Source organism: Oreochromis aureus, linkage group 14 (assembly GCF_013358895.1).
Source record: "Oreochromis aureus strain Israel breed Guangdong linkage group 14, ZZ_aureus, whole genome shotgun sequence".
Lineage (NCBI taxonomy): Eukaryota > Metazoa > Chordata > Actinopteri > Cichliformes > Cichlidae > Oreochromis > Oreochromis aureus.
The window spans coordinates 37,364,683-37,379,087 of record NC_052955.1 but is presented as its reverse complement, the minus strand read 5'-3'; the positions used below and the strand labels follow the sequence as shown (position 1 = coordinate 37,379,087).

The window sequence follows — 14,405 nt, the reverse complement described above, 5'->3', positions numbered from 1 at the left end:
TGTTTTCCTTCTTTCACCCCAACGGTCGCAGCAGATGGCCGCCTCTCCTGAGCCTGGTTCTGCCGGAGGTTTCTTCCTGTTAAAGGGAGTTTTTCCTTCCCACTGTCGCCAAAGTGCTTGCTCATAGGGGTCATATGATTGTTGGGTTTTTCTCTGTATTTATTATTGTGCTATCTACTGTACAATATAAAGCGCCTTGAGGCGACTTTTGTTGTGATTTGGCGCTATATAAATAAAATTGAATTGAATTGAATTGAATTGGTGAACCTTCCTAGTAGTGGAAGGTCTACCAATGCTATTCCAAAAGAACATCAATGGTTCATCCAGGAGGTCACAAAAAAAAAGAAAAGAAAAGAAAAGAAAATACACTAAAGGAATTCAATCCTTACTTGCAATGAACTTAACTAAGTTGACTGCTCATAATTCAACACTAAGAAAGAGACTAGGTTAAAACTCTACGTAGGAGTTCCAAGGCAAAATCCACTGCTGACCAAAAAGAACACAAAAGCCTCTTTTACACCATCACCTACTTAGCTAGACTTGACTTTCGTTCTTAGGATTTTCCATTATGTAGGTAGTATCTAGCTTCCAGTCGAGCAAGAGCTAGCTGTGACATTGCTAGCTCTTGCCGCTGAGTTGTTTTTATCTTCCATTTTAAGCATATTTGTGTTTTGTCAGCCTCCTGTGATTCCTTCCCCACTCAATCGTGTGTTTAACTCTAGAAAAATTGTCAACGGACAAGTTTTTAGTGGATTAAGTCCATCAATAAGCAGTTACTTGACATGTCTGTCTCATTACGCCATCACACTGGAAGTCCAGTGAAGAGGTGCAAGCATTTACCATCAGTTTAGCAGCAGCTATACCATCAGCTCAATGTCTTTTTGAGTTGTTTGTGTCACATACAACAAAGAACTTTCATTCTGCCTTGGTCTAACAAACCCATCCACATTCAGGTGGTACTCAACTGTAATGGAAAACATCCTAAACCAAGTAGAGCAGAGTACAGTCAAGTCAAGCCGAGTAGATGGTAGTGGAAAAGAGGCAAACGGCTCATCTCAGAATTGGCAAAAATTTTCCGTAAGGCTTTTGGGAAAAAAAATTCTGGCTAACGAGACAAACATTGACCTTTATGGGAGATTATGTCTGATTACATCTGGCGTAAAACTAACACTGCTCTTCATGAAATGAACATTTGATAAAAGTCATACTAGCAATATGACATGTGTAGTAGTAGTGTGATGGGCTAGGTGTACAGCACTGTAAAAGGACTTGACAGCTCTTCAGCATTAACAATATCTTATTAAGTATTTTTAAAATTCCAATACATCAGGTAAGTACAATAAAATATAAGATGAGGCAATACAACTCACAAGCTCATGTTAACATTAATGGCAGAATTTTTCTGTGTATACTGTGAACAGGAATACCTTTCTCTAAGGCAGTGAGAAACTCGTGGTTGCGTTGCAGCTCTCTCATAAACTCTTCGTTCTGCAGGAACAGCGCAATACGCTCATCTTCCAGATACTGTTTCAGTTTCTTGTCTTGCTCTGTAGCTGCTGTTATTAAACCAGGACCCCCAGTGGTTCCTGCAGCATACCCAGAACCAGACTGCACTGTCCACTGACTTAATGAAGAAACTGACGAGGAGGACGATGACAGCTGAGACAGACTGTTCTGAGAGCTCTGTTGAGAAGAAAAAAAAAAAAAAAAAAGGATTAAACAAAGATTAATGTATGTATCAATCTAGTACTCAGGATTACTGTTGTGGCACCACTGCCAAAAATGCAAAAAAGACCAAAACAAAACAAAAAACCCTTTATGAAATCCCTGTGACTGTTCATCACTACATCATAGAAACATGTTAAAAAAAAAGAAAAAAAAAAAGACTCAAACCAATAACTGAAGCAGAAAAGTGCATGGAAAACAAATTTTGTACCAGCACTAAAACACGGCAACAATTGTATTGTACAATATGCGAAAAAAAACTGATGTTAAAAATGTTGTGCCTGTGTGTTAAATGCAGGTCTGTAAATCAAATGAGGCTGAGGTGGTAAAAGACAATGAGGGGATAAATATTAAATACACACACATATTCATGTAAAAAAACAAAAAAAACAAAACAAAACAAAACAAAACATGTGGGTTACTACTTTTCAAGTAAGCCTCTACAGTTTTCAGTGTTTCCATTTTGCTTGGGGTTTCTTTCTTCTTTTTTTATGCTTGTGATGCCTTTAAAGTTGTCTTTACATCAACAAAAGAAATAAAAAGAATGAAATGAATAAAAAGTGAAAAACAAACTTTTCTGTGATGAAAATGATGATGTGATAAAAAGGTCACTATTATACTATTATATTACTTCTTGCCCCCAGTAATATAATTAACATAATCAACTTAGTCAAACATTTCTGATGTGGCTGTCAGAACACAATCTTCTGTCAGTGAAGGCTGATACCACTACCTCCTCGACAACATTCTCGACTTGGATATGTTATGAAAGTGTTTTCTTAACCAACAAAAGCAATTATTCGTTTTAAGCATGTCCTAGATTGTTAATTTGGACACTCTGTAAGGCTTTTTTCTCTCTCTCTGATAGGTTTATTTTGTTTTTGTTTTTTTTAACTACATACATATTACAGTATCACATGGTATACACATACCAAACTAGAGCTCACTTGGAATCAACTTCAGATTAATTTGGCATGAATAACTGATGACTGATGATGATGACTTCACTTGACCATGAAGGTGCCTGTGAGTCCATTTTCTAATCACTTATCTAATCAAAGTGCAAACACAGGACTATCTAAAAGTAATTCTTAAACAGTTCATACAGTTAGTACTTTTGATAAACATCTTGAAAAAAGCTTTGACATCACATCTTGATTATTGGATTTGAAAGACATCATGGTGGTGTACAGAAGCAAATTACAAAACTTGGACCTAACTGGATTTTTCATACCGTCATGTGTGTTAGATGCCAAACATTACAAGGGGGGATGAGGTGGCATAAACGAGCAAACACCCCCCCCCCCAAAAAAAAGACCCATCTAGTGAATGCTCGGGGGGGGGGATCCCATTTTTACCTTAATGTTGTCTAACTGCTGTGGAAGAATCCGTAGAAAATCATCAGGGAGATTTCCAAGCAATGGTGGATTCCAGTTACGGTAGCTTCTGACCTGCTGGTGAGCTGAAGGAGGCTGGGCTTTAGATCTAGGAGAGTCCATGGAGTAACAGGACAGATTAGTAAATCTACCAGTTGCATTTTCAACTTGTCTCAATCTGAAACTATCATTAATTATTTACATCCCTTATATTGTGCTCTCACAATATCCCTAGGGAGTGCTAGAGACAAGGAACATCTATTTTTCCCCCATATTCCTCAACAGGAAAAGGATGTTATGAATGAGGAAATGCCTGGTGAGTGTTTGCAAATGTGGCCTAATCACAATCTATAATACTGTCAAACAATTAAAACAGGCTAATTCGATTTTAAGATGAAAGCATTGTCAGTGTTTGCATATAACATACAATCTTATGCCGTCTTTTATTCAAGTCACAAAAGGTGCTGGGCTGTATGGTATTGTCTGTCGGTCACCCTATAACTATTTACCTATCTCAGCATCATTGTACCGTAGTAAATACTCTTTGGATGAATTATCATGGCTGCTGATACAGATTTTAAAGGAGCAGCACAGAATCTGACCCACACTGGCATTTGCATGGTGCTTTTCTAGTTTTACTATTGCACTACTTGTCTAATCGGCAATTAGTGTAACATGTGTGTCTTTGGACTGTGACATTAAACTCCACACAGAAAGGTTCTACAAAATCCCTGTTACACTGTCCTTCACATTTAGTGGTAACTGGGGAAACACCTATGCTGATTTTCCTTTTTTTAAAATGACCACTTAAAGCAATGCACAAAGTTGATAATAGTTACAAAGTTCAACATTGTAGTAAGTTTTTTCAGTGACAGAAAGGTCCAGAAAAACTTTCTTCATCAGTTGCATGGACCAGGGTCTATATGAAAAGTCCCATAAAGACCCTTCTCAGAGGATACACTCTCTGAAAGGAAAGGACCCTTATGTGGGATGGCACTGCTTTTGTGTCAGTTTGCGTAGTTATTCTGCTACACAGACTGAAGGACTAAGGGTATTCAATGTACATAGACATGTGCAATCCTCCAAAAAATAAATAAATAAAATTAAAAGAATTTAAAAGAATGCATCTCCTTATGTGGACGGTATGTGTAGGTCAACTGCTGGTTATCTGAAATGTAGGCCTGGAAGAAAAAATAAGATATCAAAAGGAAGCAACAATGAGGGGGAAAACAAAACATCAAAAACACAAAAAGAAAACCACACAGCAGCTGTACTGGGCCGTTTGTGTTTAAACAGTGCAAATTCAGGAGTTGGTCCTTCAAAGGACTCAGCCTACGTAGACCATGTCCTTTGTCCTTGAACAAAGCCTTTGTACTTTACAACTCATCTCCACAGCTTGCTGAAGGACAAAAGCACAACTAAGGTCACCAGTATAACCTCTGCATTGGTTGCTTCGCTTGCCACCACATCATCATCACACAGTCACTCCTATTTATGCCTGCTGTTAAGGCGTAGGAAGGCACTGCAGTATTCTCCTGAATGATAGGTGGCACCACTTAGACAATACTGTGAAATAGTTGCTGAGACAGGAAGAGGAAGTCAAACCTGGAAGACTTTGTCCTTGAAAAAAAAAAAACAACAACCAAAAACCAAAAAAAAAACTGCAGCCACTCAGCCACAGTGCAACAAACCAGTTACAAAAATTGAGAGGTGCTCAACCGACCAGCGTGCCACATAACAAAATCGGTACATGACAGCCACAACAAGAGGCATGCAGCGAGCATAAAAAAAAACCAAACATTGTAAAGGCCCCACTTTCGATGAACACTACTACAATTGTGGCCAAGTTTTGGTAGACGTACAATGTTTGTTTGTTTCTTTCCCACTTATTTAGATCATTTTTTACATTTCTATTATACAGTCAATAAAAATTAGAAGGATTTCATTGGTTTTAAAACATTTTTACTGGCAAATAACATGATATGATACACATATGGAAGCTGTTTGTTCTTAATCTAAAACACCTCAAATACTCAGCACAGAGGCATTGTTTGGTCTAAATATGTGAAATTGTGAAAATAGCAACACTGAAGTGACTGAAACACCCATCCAGACAATTTAATGCTTTAATGAACACTTAAGATATTTTAAGGACCCATGTCCACTGTGACCTTCAGTCACAGTGACCTTGCCTTTTGACCTACAAAAAAAACAAAAAAAACAATTTATCTTTGAGTCCAAGAGACATTTAAGCCAAATTTGAAGAAATGTTCTTGATAGATTTTATTTACTATGGACTATGAAAAAGCAATGCCTGAAGCTTCAGCGGGTTACAGAGGTATTTTATTTAAAAAATTAACAAAACAATTATGTTAAACATAGCACCTAAGTCTTTGTTACTTACCGTGGAGATGGTGTTGGTGGGGCTTCTAGGTATTTCCTATCATAAATGTGCATGTCATATGTTGGTGGAGAGTAAACTGGAGGTGCCTCCTCATCTGAACTGTCAGGCTCCAGAGTTCGCTCCAATATCTAGAAAACACAAGTTTTGTTTGATTAGGTGCTTTGATTGATTTAAGCTGCCTTCAGCTAGATTACCATTTTTCAATTGAATCAGTTTCAGCCAAATAAAATTCAAGCTACTGCAAAATTTCTTATTTATTTTTTGGACTTGATCTTGAACTAGTGTAGCTATGCTCTTTTCAGTAAACAGACTGACCAGCATTGTGTTATACTTGTCATGGTGCCTTCATGCATAGAACCAGATCCTAGAAGAGAAGATCTGATTCCATACAACAACTTGTCAAAAATATTTAAATTTCCGCAGTTCCAGTCTTTGGCTGTAAGCCAGTTATAGAACAGATTCTCATTAAAATAACATAAAAATACAAATTTGTATTTTTTAAACAAAATTTAAAAAAAAAATTTAAAAAAAATTGAGAAATCTCCATCACATGTATTCATTCTTTTTTCAGAGCCATCTTGAAATTTTCAGTGACTGCTTTTACAGGTATCCTGTTAGATAGTATCCGGTTTCTTAAACTTCCCATAGTTTGATTTTTGTAACCTTTAATCCCTTCACATGGAATTTGAACACTTGAACTTTAAACCTGGTTATTACTTTATTCCTAGATGCATTTTACCATCTGTTGCCTTGCCATTATCATGCCATTTAAGCCACTACGCTCTGTACCATCAAAGAAAGTTCAAACATCATAATATTGTGCTTTTACATTATATACATTGCATGTGCATGTTTCTCAAAACATCACATTTCTTGCTCATGTTTCTGAATGCAAGACGTGCAAATCCAAACATGAACACTGTAAAGGCCTTGTCATCACCAGAACCCTAATGTGCATTGAAATGCAGGGGAGATTGAAATTAGGTCCCACCCGCTTTCACACCTTGGCGCATGTGATTAGAGGATCACCAGGGGGTCCTTTGTCCCTCCTTGGGGGGATACCCCCACTGGGTTTAAATCTGGGACTCTCGGCCATTTGACCTTAGAACTGAAGAAGCTTCTCGGATGAGAGGTGAAACGTCTTCAAGCAACTTAAAGAAGTCCAGACGCTTTTCTTTGCAAACTCCTTTGACTACGATGACCTGGATGACTGAGAACCTTCACAGACAGACCAGGGGACGCTTTGGTTTACACTGCTAATACTGACACCCAGTCAAGGTCAGCAGGTATTGGTGTTTGTACCCTTGGACCCTTTCCACTGACCTCTGGTGGGATGCTGTCATCCGAGTCTGAGCTGTCATCTGAGCCCTGTCCGTCAATGCTCATTTGCAGCAGCTGGTCGATGGTAGCATCCACAGCTCCATTGTTGGATCGCAGCACACACTCTATCACCTCATAGTCCATAGAGGGGAACATGGTCTTGAAGTCCTCCATGGCCTGGTTGAACTCCAGGCGTCTGACCTGTCGGCTTGGCCTGCTATTGTTAAGCTGCCCCTGTCCACTGCCACCCCCACCTCCATTTCCGCTGCTTCTGGAGCCTCCATTGCTACTGCTGCGTTTAAACAGGCTAGTCATCCTCACGCCCTGGCTGCCTCAGGCGCTGCCAACCTACTGACAGGGTGGCTCTTCTGTTACCAGCACAAACCCTTGGCCCCTTTGGTTTTACTTGCTATTCCTAATTTCTCGGTGAGTCTCTCATTCTCACACAAATTGCATTTTGACTGGAGTTTAGAAAAACAAGAGTTTTCTCAACCTAGTACTATTCATTATTGAACTGCATTAGACATGCATAATAGAATGTCTAGGAACTTAGTCAAATAGTGAGAAAAACTAAATGTTCAAAATCCTCAAGACTCAAAATCCATGAAGTAAAAGGCCTAACTACATGACAGCCGTCACCTGCAGAGAAAGCAGACAGGATCATCTTAGAAAGAGGTGGTAATAAGTATTTGGTATTTTTAATAAATTTAAAGTAAGCTCAATCAGTTAGAAGGAAATGAAGCTGTATTTTATTACTAAAAATGTCTATATGCTGCATCTCAGGAAATATCCAGCATCACTGGGGATCCCTCCAGGTTGTAAGGTGATTTTGGCGTAAGGGTGTTAACAAAGTGACTACTCCTAGGTTCTCGTACATAATACATTCCTAAAAAGCAGCTGTGAATAGTAAATAGCCTATGTAAGAAAATTAACTATAAAAATGTATTTGCTAACATAATATTAAGACAACATAGACTTGTGTCTCTTGCTCATTATCAGGAATTCTGGAGAGCAGGCATACAGAAGTTGCAGTATCACCAGGGGGAGATAAATATTTAAAGCCAGTATGTCGGTACTGACCAATGAAGGCATGAAGTACATTCCAGGCTCCTTCTATGTCAGGTAAGATTAAACTAGGTAGCTGATATTTATCTACATTTAAATGTTTTTGTAATATCTCTTTAAACGTTTGTTTTCACATTGGCTTGAAATAAAATATCACCACGGCTTGTACTGCAGCTTACTGCAACTTCTGCATGTGGGTCCATTTCACACTTAGGAGAGGCAAAATGTGACGTCCACAAGGTGGACCAGCATGTCTGTTACATGCTTTGCCATGATACTGGGTTGGAAGTTCAGCACCTGGGCACATGTACCTGGTGCACAGTTATAGAAATTCTCTGGACAAATCCGCTTGGTCACAAAGAACAGATAGGAAACTGGTACGAAGCCTCACTTTTACTTTCTTATTATAAAATTTACATCACTTGAACTGGAGAGGACACTAACAGACTTGTGGACACGGAAAGCATAATCGAGGCTTAAGTTGGATAAAGTAACAAAAAATGTCCCTGGGTAGATGAATGATGACTGGAGCTTACATCAATGAGCGTGTAGATAAAGGGATCAAAGGTGATGAGATGTTGGCTGGGTATGATGTTAACATGAGGAAGGACCTATGGAAGTGGATTTTGCAGGGAAAAATGTAATGGCCAGGGTAAACATGTACTTGAAGAACTGGTAGGAACAGAGGGTGACTGGTAAGAGTGGAAGGAAGTGCACAGTGAAACGTTCGAGTTTGGGATAGGATAACAAAATGGTTCTAACCTTTTCTTGTTTACAGTGGTGATAGTATGATACTCCATGGACTATGATGTTCACAGGTGTCATTGTGATCTGCAGAGAGAGCAAGGAGCAGCTGCAAGAGAGCCCGGAGACGTGGAGGTATGAAATGGAGAGAAGAGGGATGAAAGTCAGCAAAACAGAATACATGAGTATAAATAAAGCTGGTTTTATGGTATAGTGGAGTTTACCGGGAAAAGGAGAACTGAGGGGGAAAAAAACATTTCAAAGATCAAAAAATACAGCTTGTAAAGCACAAACGAGGGCTGCAGTGGACACGTCTCATTATTTCTAACACTCTGTTTCAAGTCACTTTTTTTGTATGTTACACATTTGGTCTTCCCCACGGCTGCCTGACAGACTAACAACACGACAGCAGAGCTCCCTGCAGGCAGAGGGGCCATCCCGGACTGAAGCGAAACCACCTCTGCTCGACCATAAAACCAGCTTCAGAGGGAGACAGCTGAAAAGGTCAACATCCAAGGAGTAGAGGTAGGAGCAGAGCTAGTGGGATCAACCATAGAAAAGAACCAGAAGTGTGTCAGAAATATAAAGAAAAGAGTGCAGGCATCATGGAATGAGTGGAGATGAATAGTGTCAGGGTGACTTGTGACAGAAGGATGGCAGCAGTTCACAAGATAGTAGTGAGTCCTGTAAATGATTACGGTTTAATATAAAGACAGCCTGGCTGGCAGCAGCCGTCCTATTTTAATTTGAAGCAAACAGGGGTGAGTCCAAAGGGGGCATGGTGTGTACTAGACCAGATTTTTATTTCAAGGTTTTCATGACATTTTTAAGATTAAAAGTGAAATAATATAAAATACTGTCTCAATTAAGTTGTGTTAATATTTAAAAATTAAAGCTTTTTTCACAAGCCAATAAAAATGAATATGGGCCAGTAGAACTCTGAGTCACTGACATGAGGGATTTTAGGTGGGACAGTGAATTATTGTTATATTAATTAACATCTGCACCATCATTACATCTTGTTTTCAGCAGCACAAAAACTCTGCATCAAAACACAGGGCAAACTTCAGAATGCTGATATGTTTGCTTCTCTTCAGTGCAACCACCACATTTCCCTATAAAGGCTTACAGACACTCATTCACTTGCACACTTTAACACACAGAAACACGAGTACAAAAACATATAAAGGCTTCTGAGAAGACGGAGTAAAGATACATTTTTAAGCCTTAGTTTAAATTGCATATTCATCTTATTTTATTTGACTTCACTTAAGAGTAATTAAAACATGTATAAATATAAAACATGTTTTGAGTTATTTCACACTTTTTCATTTACTACATAATTCCACATCTGTTCATTCATAGTTTTGATGCCTTCAGGGGATGGGATGAACAATACTAGAGGCCAACTTCAAGCCAATTGCACGAGTCAACATCAAGTGTGGGATCTACCAAGGAGATAACCTGTCCCAACTGCTGTTCTGCATAGGCCTGAACCCCTCAGTGAGATCACTGACGAGACCGTCTACGGATACAGATTACAGCATGGAGCAATTGTCAGCCACCTCCTCTACATGGTTGACATCAAGCTGTATGAAAGAAGTGAAAGAGAAATCGAGCTCTGAGCAGAAGATTGATAGAGGCTGGGGTCTACCATACCAGGCAAAATCCCTGAGACAATCCAGCACATAACAGCAGGGTGCCAGATGCTAGCAGGCAGAGCATACGTGGAACACTGCCAAGTGGCCGGCATAGTATACAGGAACGTCTGTGCTGAGTATGACCTAGAAGTCCTGAGGTCAAAATGGGATACGCCTCCTAGGGTGGTTGAGAATGCCGAGCTAAGATCCCGTGGGAGTTTAGATACAGATGGACAAACCGATGATATCTAACCAACTGGACATAGTAGTGGTGGACAAGTAGAGGAAGATGGCCTCAGTGATTGCTATTCTGAATGACAGCAACATCAGGAAAAAGGAACAAGAGAAGCTCAAGAAGTACCAAGGGCTCAGAGAAGAACTCAAGAAGATGTGGAGAGTGAAGGCAACAGTGATCCCTTTGGTAATCAAAGCACTCGGTGCAGTGACCCTCAGTGCTGATCCCACACAAGATCCCTGTCCAAAAGAGTGCAGTCCTAAAAATGTACAGAGACATTCTTGATTTAAAAAAAAGAAGAAAAAAAAGTCTGCTACCATCTCCCAGGATGATGAAGATAAAACAAGGGTGGAATTTTCAGCAATTGAAAATTTATGAAAAGAATTAAAGTTCAGAGTTCATAGAAGAGGCCCACAGAACCTTCAGGAAAAATTTTTTGGGGAAAGATTCACACATGACCAATGCACGCACCTAGTTTCTCCTTATAGAAGCAGTTGGAATTCAAAAGCATATTTTCACGCTGAAAATAATGGAGCAATATTTTAAACCTTTAAAAGAAAACCAGCCCATCAGGACAAAACAAACACACAACCTGCACCAACTGAAGGTACGTCTGAAAGGAAAGGAAAGGTTTATAAGTACAACAGCAAGTGAAGGCACAGCTTTTATTGTGTCACTACTGCTCAGAAGCAGTGAAAAAGAGTGAATCAGATAATTCTTATGTCATGTCAAACAAGATATTTAAAAGACACAATGTTAAAAAACAAACAAAAAAAACACCACATTTCATGCTTGCACTACAACTTTTTGCTCTGTGCTACAAAACTGGCAACCTTGTTACCACCAGTACTATAAGCTAACAAAGTTCATCTACAGCCCTGTCCTATGCAGACACAGTTATTTGAACTGTGCAGATATTAGTGTAGCAACCAGTCATCTAGTAATTTAGATAACTGAATTATAAAAACAAAATCCTTGACACAAATTATTTGCTTCAATTAATACATCACTCTGTAACCTTTGTGACTAAAAACAGACCTGCAATACAATCATATATAGGAGTAGCATGTGAATAACAAGTTTCACAACATTAAGCCCACAGTTTTTCCAACAAACACTGACAGAACAACAGCAGCAGTAAAGATGACTCTGGCATAGTTTAACATGGAGCCAGAGTCTGTTTACAACACGAAGACCCGAGAGGTGGAACTCTGACGTGAAGAAAAAGCAAACTTTGTAGCTGCTCTATCCTCCACCATTTGTTTTACACAGCGAAAATCTAAAGTAAAGCCACGTTAGTAGGATATTTTAAAATATGCAGATGGACAGTTAAACTGTGTATCAGACTAAGTTAATTACGCCGCTGGCTGAAGGCTGACGGCAGAAGTCCCACTTTCCATCTCAGTGACCTCCGACACCTGCAATAAACAGGGGTGAGTTTAGAGACCATATTTAGTGAGTTTAGACCATATTTATTTCAAGGCTTTTGTAAAGTTATTTTACAGATTTAAAGTGAAATAATATAAAATATTATCTCAGAAAAGCTTTTTTTCCCCAAAACTCTGAGCCAGTGACCTGGGGCTGTTAGTTTGGGCAGTGAATTATTATTGACATTAACATCTACACCATCATAATGTCTGTTCAGCAGCACAAAAATTATACATCAATGCACCGGGCAAACTTCAGAATGCTGATATGCTTGCTTTTCTTCATTGCAGCCACCACACACACACTTTTAAGGCTTTACAGACACACAAACTCTCGTATTCACATACACACTTAAGTATGCAGACACACATGCACAAAACACATACATATGAAAACACACTAAATCTATGTCATCCAGCAGATCCAACACTTTCAAAACTATTTTTGCATCATATTAACTTAAGAAAGCCTTCCAAGAAGACATCCATCCATTTTCCGCTTATCCTTTTCACCGTCATGTGGGGGCAGAGGCAGGAGGCAGGGTACAGGTCTGGGTGCCCAGTCTAACACAGTTACTCAGGACCTTCTTGCTGTGAGGCAACTGTGCTAATCACCGCACCACCTGCGTTCCATGAAGACGGAGTACAGGCAATTTTATTTTATGCCTTAGTTTTCATTGCATGTATATTTTATTTTATTTTATTTTATTTTATATTACCATACTTGAGATAATGTATTTTTTTGTATTTACGAAAATGTTTTCTTAAAAACTATTTTAATACAGCAAAATACTATACTGTTGTTTTTCGAGATGTTGTAAGCAGTTAAGTTATTAAAACAGTTCATTTTGAAGTACCTGTGTTTTTTCTTTGTGTCCTCTAATGTGTGCATTTCTCCTGCTTTGTATATATTCATCTTGTTTGTCATTTATTCTTACTGTCCTGCCATTTATATTTTGTCCATGCATAGTTTGTGCAGAGCATCCACAATTTTGTTGTGCATGTACAATGACAAGAAAAGGCTTCTCTATTCTATTTTGAATATTTATTATTGCTCATTAATAAGGCAAAAGTATTTCTTATCAGATTATTCGATTAACTGATGGACTAATCCATAGAATAGCCGATTACTAAAAATAAAACATTGACAGTTGCAGCCCTAGCAGATATTTTTATAGTACAACAACAAAGGGTGACAGATGTTCGTGGTAATAACCCTTACTGATGAACCCTATGCTCAGTCAGCCTCAATCAGCAACTGCGCTGAGACTCCTATATTTTGAACTGATAAATCCAGTTCAATGCAGCCTAAATGTGGAGTTGATAGTCAAATGGGGTCAGACCACTGAAACCGTGGACTGTCGGATGTTAAAAGCTCAGACGTTTACAATGTAGCACACATCTTATTAATGGGGGTCTGATATAGCTCCTGCTGTAGCGTAGTTTATATGTGCTCTAAACAGTTTAGGTCGCTGCTAACTAGCTAACGGTCCAACTCTCAATGTATATTTTGCTCGCAATATTAACTCTTCATCCTAACGCAATTTAAGTGAAAAACGGGGAGGGGGTTACTTTAGGTAACACTGGGTAACATTAACAGCGCCCTTAAAATAAACTAGGGTTAGCACCGATATGTTAGCTGTATTAGCTAACTAATCACTACCAGGTACATGGTCCTCCGAGCAGGGAATCGTCATTCCAAGGCCTCGGTAAGTGATTCACAGTGGCATCATCAAACCTAAATTAAGACACTTTCCAAATGTTTAATCGGATTTCAGATGCTAAAAGAGCACGTAGTACATTTTCCTCGCAAGAAATCATACTGTTCAAAACAACATTTTAAGAAATCGCCGAGCTGCTGTTTACAAAGATAAGCGGTAAAGTAAGCAAGCATACACAACAATCCGACAGTTAAAGCTGTCTTTTAAACTGGTCCTTCGACATGGGGAAAAAAAACATAAGAGCAATTGCTTGCAAAAACTCACAGAGACCCCGATGTCCGGCTAAACAGACAGTATCCACATAATGCTCCACGCGACAGAGGAAGAACAGCTGACCAGCAGGACAGCAGCTTTTAACATTAGAACGGGAATACAGTAGCTACACACGTACCAGCAGAAATGACGTTAAATTCAGCTGGCTACCGGATGTATTACGTTAGCCACGAAATACACTGATCTTCAAACTAAAAGACAAACCCATACCTGTGGAATATTATTTTTTAAAACGTGTAAGAAATAATATATCGATTAGTTTAAGTGTTAACAGGGAAGGTAATTACAAAAAAAAAAAAAACACATTTTCACCGACTTCAGTTTCTTCCATGTTGCGCAAACGCCCGACATGGGATGGTTTTCCAATTTCGTTGTACTAAGTATGACTGTGCAGTGACATGAAAGAGTTATCTTATTTGTGGAGTGTAACTCTGGTGTAGATTGAAAATGTCTTTCATCATAAAGTCTTTCGATG

The 14,405-nt window shown here is 38.9% G+C and overlaps 1 protein-coding gene across 7 annotated transcripts in view; it reads right to left on the bottom strand.

The window, feature by feature from the left end:
• The window catches only part of cuedc1b (CUE domain containing 1b), a 52,379-nt gene extending 38,323 nt beyond the window's left edge, over window positions 1-14,056 (bottom strand). For 3 of the 7 annotated variants that reach the window (XM_039622614.1, XM_039622619.1, XM_039622620.1), the window contains exons 1-6: window positions 13,922-14,051; window positions 8,653-11,927; window positions 6,829-7,464; window positions 5,506-5,633; window positions 3,084-3,210; window positions 1,428-1,683 (exon numbers count right to left, since the gene is read on the bottom strand). In XM_039622614.1, coding sequence (XP_039478548.1) covers window positions 1,428-1,683; window positions 3,084-3,210; window positions 5,506-5,633; window positions 6,829-7,140 — 823 coding nt within the window. In that variant the 5' untranslated portion in view covers window positions 7,141-7,464; window positions 8,653-11,927; window positions 13,922-14,051. Of the gene's footprint in view, window positions 1-1,427; window positions 1,684-3,083; window positions 3,211-5,505; window positions 5,634-6,828; window positions 7,465-8,652; window positions 11,928-13,921 lie in introns of all 7 variants that reach the window. The other 4 variants (XM_039622616.1, XM_039622617.1, XM_039622615.1 and 1 more) reach the window with 4 other exon arrangements.
• Between the last annotated feature and the right edge of the window lie 349 nt (window positions 14,057-14,405).